The sequence below is a fragment of the Ranitomeya variabilis genome, chromosome 3 (assembly GCF_051348905.1).
Source record: "Ranitomeya variabilis isolate aRanVar5 chromosome 3, aRanVar5.hap1, whole genome shotgun sequence".
Taxonomy (NCBI): Eukaryota; Metazoa; Chordata; class Amphibia; order Anura; family Dendrobatidae; genus Ranitomeya; species Ranitomeya variabilis.
In genome coordinates, this window is record NC_135234.1 from 111513822 (window position 1) to 111536817 (window position 22996).

The window sequence follows — 22996 nt, forward strand, 5'->3', positions numbered from 1 at the left end:
CTGTTATAAACTACGTGGCTGTGTTATATGCTATGTGGGCTGTTTGGGCTAATTGGTCGGGGCTGGCCGAATCCTGTGTATTCAATGTATTATTCTAAAATCTTCATAAATAAACTACATACATATTCTAGAATACCCGATGCGTTAGAAGCGGGCTACCATCTAGTCTATATATATATATAATTCTCTAAGGGGTACGTCCGTCTGTTTGTCTGTAATGGAAATACCGGGTCGCTGATTGGTCTCGGCCAGCTGGCCGCGACCAATCAGCGACAGGCACAGTCCGGCCGTGAATTGGCCCCTCCCTACTTCCGTCCAGTCAGTGCCCCCTCCATACTCCCCTCCAGTCAGCGCCCACATAGCGTTTTAGGACTGCGTTACACCACAAACATTATATTCTCGCCGTCCGCGGCAGCCTTTCCAGCTCCTCGCGACGCTCCGGTCCCAAGAATGCATTGCGGCAATGACCTGGGATGACGTAGCGGTCTCGCGAGACCGCTACATCATCACGTGTTCTTGCCGCAAGGCATTACTGGGAACGAAGCGTCGCGACGAGCATCGGTAAAGTCTTGGGCTGGATCCGGGGGCCGCGGGAAGGTGAGTATATAACTATTTTTTATTTTAATTGTATTTTTAACAGGGATATGGTGCCTACATTGCTATAAACTACATGGGCTGTGCTATATACTACGTGGGCTGTGTTATATACTGCGTGGGCTGTGTTATATACTGCATGGGCTGTGTTATATACTGCGTTGGCTGTGTTATATACTATGTGGCTGTGCAGTATAGTACGTGGGCTGTGCTATATACTACATACATATTCTAGAATACCCGATGCGTTAGAATCGGGCCACCATCTAGTATATTATATTTATGTATGTTATGTACATTACTGTCAGTGTGATATTATGTATATGACAGCCCATGCGTTACTACCACCTCTGTCTATACAATATATTACACTCTATACATGACACATACAGATTACTCTCTCACCTATGGACCTCCTCTTCCAGGAGGAGCAGCAGATCTGTGGCCGCAGGTTCTGTGGCCGGAGCACTGCGCCCCTCCCCCACTCTCTGGTGCCGGCTGAGATGGCGCCCCCTGCAGTCTGCACAATAGTGGACGCCGGCTCTGGGGATTGGCGAAGTCACGTGGTGGCGGGAAGAGCCGTAATGGAGGTCGGAGGCAGTGACCGCGAGGATTCCCGGAGTAACCCTGGCGGCCCGCGGGGCAGAGCCGGTCCTAGATTGGTGAGAGCAGAGCGCGGGGGCGGCGGGGCATCTGCTGGGGCTTCAGGTGTCCCACAGGGGGCGCTGCGGATCTTGTATCATGTAGGGCGTTGCTCATAGCAACTGGTTTTGGTGACTGTAATGTGGTTGCTATGGGAAAGGTCACCTGTACATATACATGGAGTGCAGCATGGCAGGCCTGGTGGTAATGGCCTGTGACCCCAGTAATAGTGCCCCCTTTGGAAAGTCTCCTTAGTTCCCTATTGATAAGTAACCTGTGACCCCTCTAAGTAATGACGCCATCTTTGTACTTCCCCCCCACAAATCCGGTAGATAGAATCGTAATGTGAGCGCACAGAGGCCGCTGTGCCCCCTGTATCGGGACCCTGACATTATAGACCTACAGCACGGCGAGCGCTGCCGCGGGATCCATATGTTGGCATCTGTACACTTAGAGGCGCTCACCTGAGAACACATACAGGGAAAAAATATAGAAATAAAATAATAATACCCATTTACTAATTTCTGTGTCTGTAAAGGTCCACTCCATGAGAATATACCTTTAATTAAAGGGGTTGTCCACTACTCTGACAGCCCTTTCTGAATCCTTATGTTTTCCCCAGTAAAATAGTAATGATTACACTCGGTGCCGGCGCGGTTCCAGTGGTTTTGGCGTTGGCACTCCCGATTTTCATGTTATGTCACATGATCCAACCAGCGGTGCGTCACTCTCCGCTCCTACAGACATAGCTGCCATGTGCAGGAAGTGAGCGCTGCGGCGGCTCCATCACTTACCGTACATTTAATGTCTTGATTAGCGTGAAGTCAGCGCTGATTGGACGCTTGGATCATGTGATATAAGTCACCTGAAATCCGGGAGAGCCAGTGCCAGAACCGCGCCAGAACCGCGCCGGTACCGGAGGTGGGTAGTTCACACGTTGTTTTTTTGCTGCTTTTTTTTTTTATGCAAATTTTCAGCTGCGTTTTACAGTACCAGCAAAAGCTGTGAAAAACTGCTGCATTTTCACTTCTTTCAGTGTATTTGCAGCATTTTTTTCACCCATAGAAAGTATTGAGTAAGTGCAAAAACGCAGCAAAAAACGCAGGTATCAGGTTTTGCTGCAAAAACCTAAGGAAGTTGCATCATGATGTTTTAGGGGCACTAAACTTTATCACCGTGCTCGAGAGACGATAACAACTTTTTGTAAGCAGCCTCCTTACTGCCAAGAGAGCAGGTTTTTCCTGCAGGAACAAAATGCAACGTGTGAACATGGCCTTAGTGTAATAAACTCTGGGAAACATGGGGATTCAGACGAGCTTGTCCACACAGAGTGACTGCAGACTTTTCATTTTAGACCGGACAACCCCTTTAATTAAAATGTCGGGTCAGCGGGCAAAAAAAACCAAGCCATCATACATCTTCATGGATGGAAAATTAAAAAAAAACATTTCTGCAGCACTAAAAAAAAAAACAACTAACAAATAGTTAACGCAAACTGAAACAGCACGGACCCCAAAACTGAAGAAATTTCATTCAAAAATTTATTCGCACTTGGTTTTGAGTAGGAAAATAAAGCATCAAACCTTTGTTAGTAAAAAAGAGGTTTCTGGCAATTCTCCTACCATAGTCCTGGAAGGGACATTAGGAGCACACTGAGTGGTCTACGGAGACCAACATGGGACATATTTGTTCATCAAATTATTTCTGATAGCGGCCGATGGTTCAAAAACATGACTCTATCAATTAATAAAAAAGTAATTTGATGAATACCCTCTTCACTCTGTGATCTGTATTTTCATTAATCCACTGTGACTGAGCCCTATGGGGACGCCCTGAGGCCTGGAGCCGCTTGTCTCTCCTGACACGTCCGCTGTAGTAAATGCTTGTAACTCTGAATTACCTTTTCTTATAATTGTAGTGTCCCTTTATTTTATTCTCCTTATAAATGTATTAAAAAAATTGCCATTTAGCTTGTCCACGTATAAGGGACAGTAATAGTGTCTTGCAACACTTCATTGCAGAATGGAAATACCTTGTTATTTATTCATACATTTCCAGGAGGAAAATCAGAGGAACTACACAATTCCAGAGCTGACATTTTATGGGAAATACCGTATACATTTTTACTCTGCCCTATGTCTGGGCAGCTGAGTCGGTCTATTTCAGAAAACTTTGAATACTCTGCTTTTACTTTGACTTAGGCTACGTTCACACTATCAGTATTTGGTCAGTATTTTACCACAGAAACCCGTCACCACTTCTGTATTTATCACCCACGCCTGGTTTTGACTTAGAGATACTGAGGTAAAATACTGAGGTAAAATACTGAACGTGTGAACGTGGCCTTATAAAGTAATCCCCCCCATATTCACCTACTTTGTCCTATATCTTCTCCCTAGTCTGTATTTGAGAAGCTGGCACAGAACATGCTGGACATATCGGGAGACAGAGGAGTTTTAAAAGAGTTGATCCGAGCCGGAAGTGGAGAGAAGGTTCCTCCTGATGCTACAGTGATTAGTAAGTGAGGCAGCATCTACTGACGACAGACTCAGGTCGGGGTCACATCACATATTAGCCGCACACCACTGGCTTCGTTGGGGTTTCTGTCAGAAACATTGAAAAACAGTCAGGAGGACACGTCGGCGGGGCTTTTAACCTTAATGAATCAGACAGGTCCTTCTCCATTTTCAGCAGTGCCCGCATGCAGTCAACTATGTTTTTGTGCCCACCTGAAAAACATGGACAGTGCGAAAGTGAGGTCAGACAGAGCACAAAGTGACTCCGTCTCCTTTTATTAAAGTCACTAGTTACCAAGGAAATTGTTTTTTCAGGGCTTCAAATGGAAGTCTGGACGGAACTACTGACTTCTGGCGAAAATGTGATGTAAACCCAGCTAAGGGAAGAGAGAATCTGTCCAATTAAGTTAGTAACACTCAGATCCAACTCTTGTCAGAGTTTGAGCTGAGTGTGATCTGATTCTCTCAAATGAAAGAATCGCACAGGTGCGGAGAAGACGGAGAACTTTAATTTCTTTATTGACTCTGTGCAAGTACATCAGACTGCACTTGGATGACATCCGAGTGCAGTCCAATGCTTCACTCGCACCCATAGATTTGAGTGAGTGAGTGCGATCCGATCATCAAATTCACTCGCATCATGCTGTGATTATTTTCTCATGCCGAATCGGTATGGGACAAAAATCACAGATCTGCCCTGCCCCACAGTATAACATTGATCCGAGTGCTATCCGATAAAACATTAGAGAGCATCTTCCATGTTATACGGCAGTGTGAGCGAAGACTAAAGGTAGTAATATCTTGCCCTCTTTGGCTTCTGACCTGAAAATAATTTGGGAGCCTGACTACATTTTGGATACAGCACTCCTAAACAGTTAGGTACATGTATAGGGCATGGATTTCACTAGATTAAAGAGGTTTTATTCTAAATAAATAGTGAGTGGGGGGTATACGGAGGGGGTTATTGTGACGCAGCAGAGTTGTTACCTGTGCGGCTTCCAGAAAGGTAGAGGAGGTCAATGCCGTGCAGGGAGTCGCTGGGAAAATGAGGTGCTGCCCTCCCCAGTTTTCAAATGGGGAAAGTGACTTATAAATGATTTGCCCAATCATTGGGGTGGAGGTCCTAACTCTGCTGGACTACTGCACCCTTCTTTTCAGGCTGAACTATAAAGTCCAGCCATTTTTTGGCGTAATTTTCACTTTGTTGACAGTTAAGGAAAATTGAACAGTCACTACAGATTTCCCACAGATAACACTAGATTACTTGGGATTCTACTAAAGAGACCCTTAGTTGTCAGCTTATCGTCAAGGAACCCTCCTAACAAATACAGTGCTCAGCATAAATAAGTACATCCCCTTTGAAAAATAAGATTTTATTCAATATCTCTTGGAACACATGAACAATTTCAAACATTTTGACAAAACTGGGTTTCATCGTGCATTTGTTTAATTCCTAGCATGGAAGTAAGGATAACAATATAATATATATTTTTAGATTGTGAGCCCCATTGGGGACAGTGATGATAATGTGTGTAAAGCGCTGTGGAATATGTTAGCGCTATATAAAAATAAAGATTATTATTATTATATAATAATTTAACTTTCATAGTGATGCTCAGCTTGTTTCTTCAGAATTTCCCATAGGTGTTTGATTGGGTTCTGATCAGGAGATATACTTGGCCACTGAATCACTTTTACTGTGAATTCACAGATGTAGGCCGGGGTCACACTTGCGAGTGCAATGCGAGAAACTCACACCTCAATACCCGGCACTGCCGCCGGCACTCGGGACCGGAGTGTTCAGCTGCATAGAAATTCATATAGGCATCTTTTTAGCACGCAAGTGTGATTAACCACAGTTCTGTGCACGTCTAAAAAGATACTGCCAAACAGACTCCAAAATGTTGCCATCTGCCTCATTATGGTGAGTGGTTCAGTTGGGGGTTTTGTCTGAATCGTATTTTTGTGAGGGCTACATGGAATCTCCTATCTAAGTGCTAAGAGTAGAACACAAGTATGTGATCCCAGCGTTATTTTGGAATCAATTAAAAAATGTTATGAACTCTAAAATGTTACCAACTAAAACCCTAATTTATCCCACACAAAACCAGCCCCCACTCAGGTCCATCATCTGTCACTGGAAATATAGGGGGGTTCCCTTGTTACGTGTAGATCAAAGACCATGAAAGAACGATTCCGCTAAAAACCCTTAAATAAAATCCAATGAAATCTGCTCTCCCAAATCTAAATGCCCCTCCTTCTGTGCCTAAACCCTAGTATGTGTCCACATGTTTGGCATTGTAGCGGGAGAGTGCACTTAATTTACGGGGTGCGTGTGTCCAGAAGTACAAACTGGGCACAATGTATTGGAGCATTACAATATATGGGGGCTCTACACTTTATGGAGGCACAATGTGTGGGCACAAAACTGGCATATTTGCAATTCTCCAGGAAAAAGCACGATGTAGATGTTACGAAATAGTCACTGCAGCCGTAGATGAATTCCTTGAGAGAGGCAATGTCTACAATGGGGTCACTTTTGGGGGTTTTCTGCTGTTCTGGCACCTTAGAGGTTCTGCATATGTCACCTGCAAACTATTCTAGGGCTCCAAATCGCGATTCTTCCTCATCAGCCCTGTTGTGTGTCCAAACAGTCGTTTCTAATGACATATAGGGCATTGTCCCGTTCAAGAGAAATTGCGCAAAAAAATTGTGGGGTCCTGTTTCACCTATTAAAGGGAACCTGTCAGCAGGATTGTGCTGAGTAACCTACACACAGTGTCAGGTCGGTGCCGTTATACTGATTACACTGATACCTGGGTGATGAAATCCGTCTTGTGGTTGTTGTGTAATCTTTATTCTCAGTTAATGATCTGCTCATGCCCCGGAGCGGGCTGAGGCGGGGTTGGTGTACAGTACAGACCAAAAGTTTGGACACACCTTCTCATTTAAAGATTTTTCTGTATTTTCATGACTTTGAAAATTGTACATTCACACTGAAGGCATCAAAACTATGAACTAACACATGTGGAATTATATACTTAACACAAAAGTCTGAAACAACTGAAATTATGTCTTATATTCTAGGTTCTTCAAAGTAGCCACATTTTGCTTTGATGACTGCTTTGCACACTCTTGGCATTCTCTTGATTAGCTTCAAGAGGTAGTCACCGGGAATGGTCTTCTGACAATCTTGAAGGAGTTCTCAGAAATGCTTAGCACTTGTTGGCCCTTTTGCCTTCACTCTGCGGTCCAGCTCACCCCAACCATCTCGATTAGGTTCAGGTCTGGTGATTGTGGAGGCCAGGTCATCTGGCGTAGCACCCCATCGCTCTTCCTCTTGGTCAAATAGCCCTTATACAGCCTGGAGATATGTTTGGGGTCATTGTCCTGCTGAAAAATAAATGACGGTCCAACTAAACGCAAACCGGATGGATTAGCATGCCGTTGTAAAATGCTGTGGTAGCCATGCTGGTTCAGTATGCCTTCAATTTTGAATAAATTCCCAACAGTGTCACCAGCAAAGCACCCCCACACCATCACACCTTCTCCTCCATGCTTCATGGTGGGAACCAGGCATGTAGAGTTCATCATCTTTTCTGCGTCGCACAAAGACGGTGGTTGGAACCAAAGATCTCAAATTTTGACTCATCAGACCAAAGCACATATTTCCACTGGTCTAATGTCCATTCCTTGTGTTCTTTAGCCGAAACAAGTCTCTTCTGCTTGTTGCCTGTCCTTAGCAGTGGTTTCCTAGCAGCTATTTTACCATGAAGGCCTGCTTCACAAAGTCTCCTCTTAACAGTTGTTGTAGAGATGTGTCTGCTGCTAGAACTCTGTGTGGCATTGACCTGGTCGGTAATCTGAGCTGCTGTTAACCTGCGATTTCTGAGGCTGGTGACTCGGATAAACTAATCCTCAGAAGCAGAGGTGACTCTTGGTCTTCCTTTCCTGGGGCGGTCCTCATGAGAGCCAGTTTCTTTGTAGCGCTTGATGGTTTTTGCCACTGCGCTTGGGGACACTTTCAAATTTTTCCCAATTTTTCGGACTGACTGACCTTCATTTCTTAAAGTAATGATGGCCACTCGTTTTTCTTCACTTAGCTGCTTTTTTCTTGCCATAATACAAATTCTAACAGTCTATTCAGTAGGACTATCAGCTGTGTATCCACCAGACTTCTGCACAACACAACTGGTGGTCCCAACCCCATTTATAAGGCAAGAAATCCCCCTTATTAAACCTGACAGGACACACCTGTGAAGTGAAAACCTTTCCCGGTGACTACCTCTTGAAGCTCATCAAGAGAATGCCAAGAGTGTGCAAAGCAGTCATCAAAGCAAAAGGTGGCTACTTTGAAGAACCTAGAATATAAGACACACGTAGTTTCAGTTGTTTCACACTATTTTGTTAAGTATATAATTCCACATGTGTTAATTCATAGTTTTGATGCCTTCAGTGTGAATGTACAATTTTCATAGACATGAAAATACAGAAAAATCTTTAAATGAGAAGGTGTGTCCAAACTTTTGGTCTGTACTGTATGTGGTGCTCTGCTTAGGTATTCATAACGAAGACTGCTGACAGGTCTCTGATCCTTCAGTGACCTGCCCCCTAGTTTACATAACGAATATTATTATCACCAAAACTGACTCTTTTTAAAATTGGTTAAAAAATGTAAATTTTATTTTTACCACAATAAAAAACATTAAAACACATGAAGTATTATAAATGGGGAAAAGAAAAACAAATACAAGAAAGGAAAGGCAGGTATGGCTTCAAAGTGGCATAATATATATCAGGTGCATAGAGGGCTATAATAGGTGTCTAAAAGAAATTTATAATAAATACATATATAATCAGTCTAAATAAATATAGGAACACGAATTATATAAATACAATCCGTCAGCTCAAAACTGCATGCAATAGAGACCAAGCACCACATAAATATAAAGTGCATAATCTAAGTGATATAAATATATATTGCGCACATAAAAATAATGCATGCAGAACAAATAAATAGTAATAAAGGTGCCAGAGCACTACCACGAGCAGGGCTGACATATACAGTAACGAAAAAACCCTAAATGCAAACCAAGAAATAGTTGCCTTATATAAGCCAAGAGCCAGGGACCCACCACACCCGACGCGCGTTTCGCTATGGAAAGCCCCTGGACGAAGCCATACCTGCCTTTCCTTTCTTGTATTTGTTTTTCTTTTTATAATACTTCATGTGTTTTAATGTTTTTTATTGAGGTAAAAATAAAATGTACATTTTTTTTAACCAATTTTAAAAAGCGTCAGTTTTGTTGATAGTGATAGATATTGCTTTTTGTTTTTATCTATTATTGAGTTCACTTATTGGTGTTGATAAAGAATATTATGTCTATTGGAAAAAACAACCACCTGCAGCAGGCAGGCGCCGATGGCGATAAAGATTAAACAACAACCACAAGACTTATTTCATCACCCAGGTATCATTTTATTCAGTATAACGGCGCCGACCTGACACTGCGTGCAGGTTAAGCTACGTTCACATTTGCGGCCAGCGCCGCAGCGTCGGGCGCCGCAGCGGCGCCGCATGCGTCATGCGCCCCTATATTTAACATGGGGGCGCATGGACATGCGGCGCACTTGCGTTTTGCGCCGCATGCGTCGCTGCGGCGCCCGCGTCGGGGCGCAGAGGACGCAGCAAGTTGCATTTTTGCTGCGTCCAAATTCAATGAAAAAAACGACGCATGCGGCGCAAAACGCAGCGTTGTGCATGCGTTTTGCTGCGTTTTTGTTTGCGTTGTGCGCTGCGGCGCCGACGCTGCGGCGCACAACGCAAATGTGAACGTAGCCTTACTCAGCACAATCCTGCTGACAGGTTCCCGTTAAACCTTGAGTAACTGACCAATTTGCGGCAAATAACATGTTAATTTTTACAACCAAAATGTCATATTTCCACGTCCCAATGATATAAAATTCTGTGAGGCTCCTGTGGGTTCAAAATACTCACTGTACCCCAGATGAATTCCTTAAGCAGTGAAGCTTCCAATATGGGGTCACTCACCTGGGGGGTTTCTGCTGATCTGGCGCCTGCAATCTATTCAACCTGAATCTGAGTTCTTACAGCCAAGTAGCGCTACTTCCCATCTGATCCCGGTTGTATGCTCTGTAGTGTACAACCACATATGGCGTATTGCCACTTCCGGTAAAAATTGCATAACAAACTATGGAGTCCATTTTCTCCTTTTACCCTTCATGTAAGTTATAAATTTGGCGCTAAAATAGTATTTTAGTGGAAAAAATGTAATTTTTTGTTTTCACATCACAATTTTATAACGTTTTTGCGAATCGCCTGTAAATTTAAAATGTTCAGGACACCACTATCCGAATTCCTTGTGGGGTCTAGTTTCTAAAATGTTGGCAGTTGTGGGGGTTTCTGCTGTTTTTGGTACCTCCAGGGGCTCTGCAAATGAGACATGGTGTCTGCAATCTATTTCCAGCTAAATTTACGTACCAAATATTGCTTCTTCCCTTCTGAGCCCTGCCGTATGTCCAAACAGCACTTTTTGACTAGGTGTCTGATATCACTGCGCTCAGAAGAACGTGGGTAACAAATTGTAGGGTCCGGTTTTTCAGGTCACCTTTTGCAAAAGTAAAAAATTTGTTGCAAAAGCAACATTTTCATTAAAATTTTCACTATAACGACCTAATGTTATCAAATTCTGTGTAGCATCTGTCAGACATTTCTGCTCAACTTTAAACCTTTTTAACAAAATAAAAAGATGTTTGAAGAACGATGCAGATGTGAAGTAGACATGCGGGAAATTTTATTTATTAACGATTTAGTACAGCATGACTAACTGGTTTACGGATATAAAGAAAGAAATTTTGAAAATTGGGAATTAAAAAAAAAAAGTCATTAAAATTCTGATATCTTCCCAAATAAACACAAGACATATTGACAGTAATTTGTGCACTTATTTATGCTGAGCACTGTTGGTAATGTCCATAGCCAAGCCTCCCCCCTAAGTACAGTGTTCTCCAATAACCAAATGTACATGTCTTTGGTGCTATTTCTGTGTTATGTAACATGTTCTAAAGCAAAGCCATTTTCACAGCTCGGCCCTCTTATCTCTGCAGTGAAATTTTCTGGATATTTGGAACATGTGGACAGACCCTTTGAGACCAATTGTTTTCGACGTAACCCTCGGCTGATGAAGCTTGGTGAAGGTGAGACCAGAATGTCATGTAGTCACAAGTATCTGTAGAACATCCTGCTGTGTAGTGACACCTGATGTCGCCTGTATTACGGGACTTGGGCCTCTTTAATTCGGCTGAATTTTCGGGTTAACAGCGCACTGACCAACTATCAGCAGGTTTTTGCTATTTAATCTGAGAGGCAAGAACAGAGATTCTCATTCCGGGGATGTGTCACATGCTCAGCAGCTTGCTGTGGATGCAATGCAGGAGAGTATCACTCCCTGACTAGGTGTCAGGTGCAGGTGAGTCAGGTTAATCTGTGTAGCCACGCCCCCACTATTGATTGGCAGCTGACAATGCAGAATGTACACAGAATCTGCCAATCAGGCATATGGGCGGGGCTATATACAACTCTGCATTCTGAGCACTGCAGAGTAAACACCAAGCAGCCCAGTAAGTGACACATCACTGGAATCAGGCTTTCTGCCCCTATATCATGCTGCTTTCATGTTACATAACAAAACCTGCTGTCAGATTCTTTTTAATGTACTTGCAGGTTTGCATGAGAGATTCAGCTCTTGTGGAAAAAATTGCAGCATGCAGTACTGTGGTCTGTTTTACATAGCGCATGAAATAGCAGGCAGGTCTTGCACCCATCTATGAGCTGCACACAGCAAATTGTGTCTGCAGCTTCTGGATGTGACTGTTCTGATAATTACAATGGCTAAATGAAGCTAGTACGTAAGAAATGAGTGAATATTATTTGATTGTATTCTGTAGACTTTCCAATATAAGTGTCCACTTGTCTTTTATCCCACTAAAAAATATTTCTTCCAATGCAACCAATGTTTTTTTTTTTTTTTTTTTATTGACCCAATGCATCTATTACAAACTGTCAAATTTCTTTTTGATATATGGTATATCGGCTCACTCGGCTGCACACGGAGGTAGTCACTGGAACACTGCGCCTTTAAGCATGCACTTGGTTTATTAGTATTAGTCACTTCATTTTCTCTCAGTCACGGGATCGTCATATTGTCGATGTCCTCGCACTCTTATTGATGTTCCGGGGTGTGCCGACGTCACGGGAATCTGCTCTAAAATCCCGCACATGCGCAGTGACAAGAGGATCCCCACTGGACAGTGTTATGCATGTCAGATGGCACACATTTCTGCGAACTGTAATTTATAATTGACGTCTGTAATATTGCTCATTATTATTATTTTTTTCTTGCAGATGTCACCCTATTAGGTATGGAGGTCAGTGTGCTGACCATGCAGCGTGGAGAACTGTCTCGCTTCCTTTATTCCCCTGACTATGCATATGGGACATTGGGATTTCCTCCCCTCATACCTCCCGCTGCTACTGTCCTCTTTGAGATTGAGATGCTGGACTTTATGGAGACAGCAGAATCTGATGCATTTTATGACTTACCTTTGGTTAGCTTTATAAGGAATCACAACATTCTATTTAATTTCATTAATGGTTGTGTAAGAGGGGAAGAATCTCATCTTTTTTTTCTTTTTCAGCACCAACGGTTGACTTTTCCCCTTGAAAAGGTCCTTAAAATTGCTACTACCGAAAGGCAGTTTGGAAACTACCTCTTCAAACGGAACAGGTTTTATGATGCGAAAGATCGGTATAAGCGGGTAAGCCGAACTGTACTTTCAGTAGGATGGCTACAAGGATACATGGTCTTCTGTGCACCAAGACAGGCGTTTTGTACACCTGTGTCCGCGAACAGAGTCCTGAAGTAAGATGTTACAAATTCATTAAAGCTATGTGCACACAATGTGGATTTGCTGCGGATCCGCAGCGGACTTTTCCGCCCAGAAACGCTGCAGATCCGCACTGTGATGTACAGTACAATGTTAGTCAATGGGATAAAAAAATAGCTGTGCAGAAAAATCAGTGCGGAATTGCTGCGGATTTCAAAGAAGTGCATGTCACTTCTTTTGTGCGGATCTGCAGCGTTTCTGCACCCCTCCGTGTTAAAAAGCCGCAGTTGCAAAATCCGCAGAAAGTTCGCACAAAATCCGCATCAATTCCGCATAAAAACCACACAAAATCCACATAAAAACCACGGCAAATCCGCGACTGCGGATTCTGCCAGGAGATGCTGATTTTGTGCAGAAAATTCTGCACCTCTTTTCCTACGTGTGCACATAGCCTTAGGGTTGTGTGCATCTCACTGAAGTCAGCACACGTTTCAGCTGCCATGCGGCACCGCAGGAGATGTTCACTGTTCTATCATAATTTAGTGTCATTAAAGGGGTTGTCCACTACTCGGACATTCCTGCAGCCAATTAGTGCTTCCTTCAGACAAATCTGATCTATGGAGGAAGTCGGAGAGCAGCTGCAGCTCTCGGTTCTTTTCTCCGTTTCGTCACAAGGAAGTGAGTGAAGCGCCTGCTGATTGGCAGCAGGGTTCGCAGTGACATACCGTTCACCCGCTGCTTCACTCATTTCCTTGGGACAAAGCGAAGAAAAGAACTGAGAGCTGCGGCTGCTCTCTGACTTCCTTCGGATTCCAGTTTTGCCTGAAGAAGGTGAGAGTGAAGTCGCCACTGATTGGCTGCAGGGCTGTCGTGACATAACGTCACGTGAGCCCCGGGAGGCCGAGCACATATCACTGAAATGGCACCGGAGGTGAGAATAGCTGTTGATATTTTATATGGGGGGATTATAGTGATTGAAAAGGGGCTGGATAGTGGACAGCTCATTTTAATTATTGTGAATTCGTTGTCTGCGCTCATCCATGCCCCCTCCTAGTAAAATTCTGCCCACTTTTCAATAATTTGGCAGGACTGGCATAGACATGCTAAAAGTCACAACATTTAAAATAGTTTAACTCCAGGATTCTGGTGAATTGCCCTTTACTATTTAGCATCCTCCATGTCACTATAATTCTTGTCTGAATCACAACAAAGGGGAGGCAAGTGGAGTGAATTTGTGTTTGGCTGTCTTAGTATGAGCAGAGCAGTGTGGAAAGATCTGCAGCCGGCTGACTTTTTGGCGAGATGTAGGTGTGTGAGATGAAGAGCACAACTTGCAAATTAATTTTCTTAAACTTCTTCACCAAACATGTAGATGACTCCGGTCACCTTTATTGATATCTGTTTGGGCCATGTGCCCATGCAGCTGATTAACGGCGTATTAATTGCTGATTTCCTGAGCTGAGAAGCTGCCATCAATGCACAGTATAATGCATATGAATAGGGATTAACAAAACTCAATGCACATGCAGTATAAAAATGCTGTAGATTTTCAGGTCTGTTAGTGTGCCCTATCTGTTTTAGGATTTTTCTCAAATTTGCCACATGTATCATTCATTGCTGTCACCAGTATACCAGTTGTGAGCGGTTGGTCACATGACATCGTGTATGCTTTGTTGTCACAAGACGACTAGTCTTATCTGGCTTCTCCCAATTCATTTCTATTGAGAATCAGAATAAGTCTAGTCTGAATGTGATCATTGAATAGCAGGAAATATCCGAGAATCGTGACAGCATGCACTCCATATGCTTTCAAGATTCATCATAGTGGCTGCAGACTTTTTTTTTTTTCCCAAGCCTGGACAACTTTTAATTATCTATTGTTTAATGTACTCTGTTAAAGACCATTTGCATACAATAATAAGAAACAAGGGTGTAGTCAGCTCACGACTGAGTAGATTGCTTGCTGCCAGCTGATATCCAGCACTGTTCCAATTGAGCAAACATACGATGAAGCAGGAGGGAAGAATCCAGCGATATCTGTGGCAACTAAAAATTTACTTTTAATCCATTTTAAATAAAACATGGAATAGGCACTTATTGTCGGGTATGAAACGCATAGTAGGACTGATCAACGCGTTTCGACTGAAAAGTCTTTGTCAAGATTTTTGCATACAATACATGGATTATAGTTTATTTTCTTTGTGTGAAGTAATGCAATTAAAGCGCATGATCAAGAAACTTATTCTTGTTCCTTGGATGACTTTTCCTCACAAAACTCAAGTCCGTGTGAGATAAAAAATCACAACGTGCACTAGTGTGGACTGATTTACACAAACCCATCTTCCCGCTTCTCAGTTCAGCAGTCTCACTTTCAGTTTTTCAGAGCCTTTCCTTGTCGACCTGGCCACGGATTCCAAGATTTTCTTAAAGATCATGGCTGCAGTAATGACCATCCTGCGTGCCAGGGGGATTATAGTCCTCCCCTACCTGGATAACATCCTTATCAAGTCCCCATCCTACTCGGCAAGCCTAAAGAGTCTGCAGTTCAGCCAGGATACACCCAGGATTGTCAATGACTCAAAGTATTCTTGATCCCTGTTCAATGTCTAGTCTTCCTAGGAATGCTGTCTGCCACTGTCCGAGCAAGAGTCTTGACATGATGTCTGCCCTCCACCATAACATATGCTCCCTGACTCCAGGTCAACAATAAAGGTTCCTGGAAGAATTTGGAGACCTCACTTCCCATCAATATTCTAGAGCTCATGGCCATTTGTCTGTCCCTCCTTTTATCGGGACCGCCTGTCAGGCCTTCCTGTTCCGATCCAGCCCGACAATGCCACTTCTGTGGCATGCATCAAGCATCAGAGCAGAACTGAGCCATGGTGAAGGTCTTTCGGATCCTTGCATGGGCAGAGCGATAGGTGCCAGATCTATTGACAGTACCCATACCCAGAGAGGACATTCAGGCAACTGATTTCCTAAGCCGTGAAGGTCTAACTGTGGGAAAGTGGTGTCTGCACGCAGCTGTCTATGACCAGATCTGTCTATGGTGGGGCACTTCAGAAGACATGGATCTGACGGCTTCCAGACAGACTGTTCGTATCCAAGTCTCGCGATCCACTGGCAATATTCTGGAACCAATTTGTTTTATCTTATCTGTCCCCCACCCCTTTGCCTCTGTTACCAAGGTTGATCAAGAAGATCAAAGCGTAAAGCATCCCCTTCATTTTCATAGCTCCGGACTTCCCCAGAAGATACCCTTTTGTAACTCTCAGATCGTCTAGACCTGCAATCCCAGGGTCCCCTCTTCCACCAGCATTCACGGGCTCTCAATTTAATTCTGTGGTTATTGAGGCTGCAGTGTTAAAAGCCTCAGGTTTTTCGAAGCACGTCATCCACATCATGATTAAGGTACGAAAGCCATCATCTAATTGTATCTACCATCGTACCAGGAAGGCTTTTTTCCATTGTTGAGTCCAATAATACCGCTACCATGTCCTTTTCTCTTACATCCCTACTAGCATTTTTAGAGTCGGGCCTTGAATCCCGTTAGGCTCTTGGTTCTCTCAAAGGATAGGTGGTGTGCTCCATTCGGTTCCTCCCTGTTGCCCCCCTGTTATGATCCGGTGACCTAGGAGCCGCATGAGAGACGTTCTCAGGAGTAAGTGGTATCTGTACTGACCGCGAACCCTAAACTGACACCGCAACTAGAAGTAGCCGTGGGGTGTGCCTGACCCGTCCTAGACACCTCGACACAGCCGGAGGACTAAATACCCCTATAGGCGGAAATGGGAATTCTATCTTGCCTCAGAGCAGTCCCAAAGGATAGACAGCCCCCCACAAATATTGACTGTGAGTATAAGAGGAAAGACACACGCAGACAGAAAAACAGAATTTAGCCAAAGAGTCACTTCTAGCTAAATAGAAAAGGATAGGACAGAATTCTAAGCGGTCAGTATTAAAATCCTAAAAATATCCACAACAGAAAATACAAATATACTACATCTAACTAAAGACATAGCAAGTATATCTGCAACTCCTGAAAATCCAGCATGACTGAAAAATCCAGACAAAGTCTAAGCTGGACAAAAACACAAATGAATTGCACTGAATTACAAGCACACTGCATGTGTGCACAGAGACAAAAAACCAGACACTTATCTTAGATAAATTGGCAGCAGAGCATGAGGAACCAGAGAGAGAAGCAATCCCTCCAAGAACAATGGACAACTGGCACTGACTAATGAATCCAGCAGCCCTAAATACCCCAGTCAGGCCTGCAATCAGCAGGAACACCTGACCATGATTGCAAGCCAGGGACAGCTGCAATACCACCAACAACCATCGGAGGGAACCCAAGAACAGAATTCACAACAGTACGCCCCCCCCTTGAGGAGGGGGCACCGAACCCTCACCAGAGCCCCCAGGCCGATCAGGACGAGCCAGATGAAAGGCACGGACCAAATCAGCAGCATGGACATCAGAGGCAAAAACCCAAGAATTATCCTCCTGGCCATAACCCTTCCATTTGACAAGGTACTGAAGCCTCCGCCTCGAAAGGCGAGAATCCAAAATCTTCTCAACCACATACTCCAACTCCCCATCAACCACCACAGGAGCAGGAGGATCAACAGAGGGAACAACGGGCACCACATATTTCCACAATAAAGATTTATGGAAAACATTATGGATGGCAAAAGAGACCGGAAGGGCCAAACGAAAAGACAGCGGATTGATGATCTCAGAAATCCTATAAGGACCAATAAACCGAGGCTTAAACTTAGGGGAAGAAACCTTCATAGGAACATGACGGGAAGACAACCAGACCAAATCCCCAACCCGAAGCCGGAAACCAACACGCCGACGACGGTTAGCAAAACGCTGAGCCTCCTCCTGAGACAACACCAAATTGTCCACCACATGAGCCCAAATCTGTTGCAACCTGTCAACCACAGAATCCACACCAGGACAATCAGAAGGCTCAACCTGCCCCGAAGAAAAACGAGGATGAAAACCAAAATTACAAAAGAAGGGCGAAACCAAGGTAGCAGAACTAGCCCAATTATTAAGGGCGAACTCGGCCAATGGCAAGAAAGCCACCCAATAATCCTGATCAGCAGACACAAAGCATCTCAAAAAAGTTTCCAAAGTCTGATTAGTTCGCTCGGTCTGGCCATTTGTCTGTGGATGAAATGCGGAAGAAAAAGACAAATCAATGCCCAGCCTAGCACAAAAGGCCCGCCAAAACCTAGAAACAAACTGGGAACCTCTGTCGGACACAATATTCTCCGGAATACCATGCAAACGAACCACATGCTGGAAAAACAACGGAACCAAATCAGAAGAGGAAGGCAATTTAGGCAAAGGTACCAAATGAACCATCTTAGAGAACCGGTCACAAACCACCCAGATAACCGACATCCTCTGGGAAACCGGAAGATCTGAAATAAAATCCATAGAAATATGCGTCCAGGGCCTCTCAGGGACCGGCAAAGGCAAAAGCAACCCGCTAGCACGGGAACAACAAGGCTTGGCCCGCGCACAAGTCCCACAGGACTGCACAAAAGAACGCACATCACGCGACAAAGAAGGCCACCAAAAGGACCTACCAACCAAATCTCTGGTACCAAAAATACCAGGATGGCCTGCCAACACAGAACAATGAACCTCAGAAATCACTCTACTAGGCCATCTGTCAGGAACAAACAGTTTGCCCACTGGACAGCGGTCAGGTTTGTCAGCCTGAAATTCCTGCAGAACCCGTCGCAAATCAGGGGAAATGGCCGAAAGGACCACCCCTTCCTTCAGAATGCCGACCGGTTCCAGTACCTCAGGAGAATCAGGCAAAAAACTCCTAGAGAGGGCATCAGCCTTAATATTCTTAGAACCTGGAAGATACGAGACCACGAAATCAAAACGGGAGAAAAACAAGGACCATCGAGCCTGTCTAGGATTCAGCCGTCTGGCAGACTCGAGGTAAATCAGATTTTTATGATCGGTCAAGACCACAATACGGTGCTTGGCTCCCTCAAGCCAATGTCGCCATTCCTCAAACGCCCACTTCATAGCCAACAACTCCCGATTGCCGACATCATAATTGCGTTCAGCAGGCGAAAACTTACGAGAAAAGAAGGCACACGGTTTCATCAAGGAATCAACAGAATTCCTCTGAGACAAAACGGCCCCTGCCCCAATCTCAGAAGCGTCAACCTCAACCTGAAACGGAAGAGAAACATCCGGCTGACGCTACACCGGGGCAGAAGTAAATCGGCGTTTAAGCTCCTGAAAGGCAGAGACAGCCACAGAGGACCAATTCGCTACATCAGCGCCTTTCTTCGTCAAATCGGTCAGGGGTTTAACCACACTGGAGAAGTTAGCAATGAAACGGCGATAAAAATTAGCAAAGCCCAAAAATTTCTGAAGGCTCTTCACGGATGTGGGCTGAATCCAATCATGAATGGCTTGAACCTTAACCGGATCCATCTCTATAGATGAGGGAGAAAAAATGAAGCCCAAAAAAGAAACCCTCTGCACTCCAAAGAGACACTTAGACCCCTTCACAAACAAGGCATTATCACGAAGGATCTGAAATACCATCCTGACCTGTTTCACATGAGACTCCCAATCATCGGAAAAAATCAAGATATCATCCAAATATACAATCATGAATTTATCAAGATAACTCCGGAAGATATCATGCATGAAGGACTGAAAAACAGATGGAGCATTAGAGAGTCCGAATGGCATCACAAGGTATTTAAAATGGCCTTCGGGCGTATTAAACGCAGTTTTCCATTCATCACCCTGCTTAATACGAACAAGATTATATGCCCCCCGAAGGTCAATCTTAGTAAACCAACTAGCCCCCTTAATCCTGGCAAACAAATCGGAATGCAAAGGGTATTGAAACTTGACCGTGATCTTATTCAAGAGTCGATAATCAATACAGGGTCTCAAAGAGCCATCCTTCTTAGCAACAAAAAAGAATCCTGCTCCCAACGGTGAAGAAGATGGCCGAATATGCCCCTTCTCCAAAGACTCCTTAACATAACTCCGCATGGCGGTATGTTCCGGCACAGACAGGTTGAAAAGTCAGCCCTTGGGAAACTTACAGCCTGGAATCAAGTCAATAGCACAATCACAGTCCCTATGCGGTGGAAGGGAACTGGACTTGGGCTCATCGAATACATCCTGAAAATCAGACAAAAACTCTGGAACCTCAGAAGAGGTGGAAGAGGAGATTGACATCAAAGGAACGTCACTATGAACCCCCTGACAACCCCAACTAGTCACAGACATAGACTTCCAATCCAACACAGGATTATGTATCTGCAACCATGGAAAACCCAGCACAATAGCATCATGCAAATTATGCAACACCAGAAAACGACAATCTTCCTGATGGGCTGGCGCCATGCACATGCTCACCTGTGCCCAAAACTGGGGTTTATTTTTAGCCAAAGGTGTAGCATCAATGCCCCTTAAAAGAATAGGGTTCTGCAAAGACTGCAAGGGGAAACCACAACGCCTGGCAAATTCAAAGTCCATTAAGTTCAAAGCGGCGCCTGAATCCACAAACGCCATGACAGAAAATGACGACAATGAGCAGATCAAGGTCACAGATAACAGAAATTTAGGTTGTACAGTACTGATGGTAACTGAACTAGCGATTCTTTGTACGCTTAGGGCAGACTGAAATGACATGAGAAGCATCGCCACAATAAAAACACAACCTATTCTGACGTCTGAATCCTTGTTGTTCCGTTCTAGACAGAATCCTATCACACTGCATAGGCTCAGGCATCTGCTCTGAGGACAGCGCTCACAGTTCTGCGCTCCCGCAAGCGCCGATCAATCTGAATGGCCAGAGACATAGAATCACTCAGACCAACAGGCGTGGGAAACCCCACCATAACATCTTTAACAGATTCAGAAAGACCCTTTCTGAAAATTGCAGCCAAAGCTTCATCATTCCATTTAGTCAGCACAGACCATTTTCTAAATTTCTGACAATACAATTCTGCCGCTTCTTGACTCTGAGACAGGGCCAACAATGTCTTTTCCGCTTGATCCACAGAATTTGGTTCATCATATAATAACCCTAGAGCCTGAAAAAAGGCGTCCACATTAAGCAAGGCCGGATTCCCAGATTCCAGTGAAAATGCCCAATCCTGAGGGTCGCCACGCAACAGGGAGATGACAATTTTAACCTGTTGAATGGGATCACCAGAGGAACGAGGTTTCAGAGCAAAAAACAGTTTACAGTTGTTTTTAAAACTCAAAAATTTGGACCTGTCCCCAAAAAACAAATCAGGAGTAGGAATCCTAGGCTCTAAAAGCGGAGTCTGAACAATTTAATCCGAAAGACCCTGTACCCTAGCAGCAAGCTGGTCTACACGAGAAACTAATCCCTGAACATCCATGCTAGCACAAGTCTCCTCAGTCACCCAGAGGAAAAGAGGGAAGGAAAGAAAAAACAGGCTACAGAAAAAAAAATGGCTCAACACCTTTCTTCCCTTCTTCTGAGATGCATTTGACTCATTGTTGGCCAGTTGTACTGTTATGATCTGGTGACCTAGGAGCCGCATGAGAGACGTTCTCAGGAGTAAGTGGTATCTGTACTGACCGCGAACCCTAAACTGACACCGCAACTAGAAGTAGCCGTGGGGTGTGCCTGACCCGTCCTAGACACCTCGACACAGCCGGAGGACTAAATACCCCTATAGGTGGAAATGGGAATTCTATATTGCCTCAGAGCAGAGTCCCAAAGGATAGACAGCCCCCCACAAATATTGACTGTGAGTATAAGAGGAAAGACACACGCAGACAGAAAAACAGAATTTAGCAAAAGAGGCACTTCTAGCTAAATAGAAAAGGATAGGACAGAATTCTAAGCGGTCAGTATTAAAATTTTAAAAATATCCACAGCAGAAAATACAAATATACTACATCTAACTAAAGACATAGCAAGTATATCTGCAACTCCTGAGAATCCAGCATGACTGAAAAATCCAGACAAAGTCTAAGCTGGACAAAAACACAAATGAATTGCACTGAATTACAAGCACACTGAATGTGTGCACAGAGACAAAAAACAGACACTTATCTTAGATGAATTGGCAGCAGAGCATGAGGAACCAGAGAGAGAAGCAATCCCTCCAAGAACAATGGACAACTGGCACTGACTAATGAATCCAGCAGCCCTAAATACCCCAGTCAGGCCTGCAATCAGCAGGAACACCTGACCATGATTACAAGCCAGGGACAGCTGCAATACCAGCAACAACCACCGGAGGGAACCCAAGAACAGAATTCACAACACCCCCCTCCCATGGATCCATAGGTTCTCAGTCTGGTGTTGGACGCCTTCCAAGGCTCTCCGTTCGAACTTATTTCAAATATTTCTCTGCTTCTCTCCTGGAAAGTTGCTTTTCTGGTGGCAATCACTTTCATTAGTTTCAGAACTGGCAGCTCTCTCCTGTTGTTGTCCATTTCTCATCCTCCACCAGCACAAGGTGCTTCTTTCAGACATTCAAATTTCTTATTTGTAATCAGTGAAGGTCATCGTGCCTCTAAGTCTATTATTGCTCACTAAATCCACTCTGCCATTCTGGTAGTGTATCTGACAAAGAACAGAGCGCCCCCTTCCAGAGTTACAGCTTACTCCATACAAGCAGTTGGGGGCTTTCAGGCCCGTTCGTCATCACGCCTCTGTATTGCAGTTCTTCAAAGCTGTTACCTGGTCTTCTGTACATGCTTTGTCCAAGCTTTAAAGAGATCATGCGAGCCTGAGTAGAAAGGTACTGCAAGCGGAAGTTGATCAGATTTCGACCTGAGGAAATTGCTTCTGTTTTCCTGCATTTACTGGTTCTGTCTGTTCTACCACCTTTGGGGCTGTTTTTGTACATTTCATGGTCTCCTGTATACCCCAATGAAACAATAGAGAAAAGAACATTTTTGATACTCGCGGTAAAATCTTTTATAGCCTTCACTAGGTTGAACCGCACTCTTCCCGTCTTGTGCCTGTGTTGGGCCACTGTTGTGATTCCTTATCTATGTTACTTCTAAGGGTATGTGCACACGATAAGTAAATGCTGCGGGTTGGACGTTGCATACTTGTGCAGTGTCCAACCCGCAGCGGCCAGTTGTTACATCATAGTGGATGGGATTTCAAGAAATCCCATGCCCCCTATGTGTCCACAGATGCCCGCGGCTCACCCGCGAAGACAGACATGGTCAGTGGTCAGAATTGTAAAAATTGGCCTGGTCATTAATGTGCAAACCTCCCTCGGGGGCAAAGGGTTTAATGTTGACCTCGTAGTGGCAACAGCATACAC

At 44.2% G+C, this 22996-nt stretch overlaps 1 protein-coding gene across 1 annotated transcript in view; it reads left to right on the forward strand.

Annotated features, from left to right (window-relative positions):
* Nucleotides 1-990: 990 nt before the first annotated feature.
* Nucleotides 991-22996, forward strand: part of FKBP6 (FKBP prolyl isomerase family member 6 (inactive)) — a 44674-nt gene continuing 22668 nt past the window's right edge. Inside the window, exons 1-5 of the mRNA XM_077299451.1 lie at nucleotides 991-1256; nucleotides 3636-3753; nucleotides 10881-10970; nucleotides 12178-12380; nucleotides 12471-12590. Coding sequence (XP_077155566.1) covers nucleotides 1002-1256; nucleotides 3636-3753; nucleotides 10881-10970; nucleotides 12178-12380; nucleotides 12471-12590 — 786 coding nt within the window. The 5' untranslated portion in view covers nucleotides 991-1001. The remainder of the gene's footprint in view (nucleotides 1257-3635; nucleotides 3754-10880; nucleotides 10971-12177; nucleotides 12381-12470; nucleotides 12591-22996) is intronic.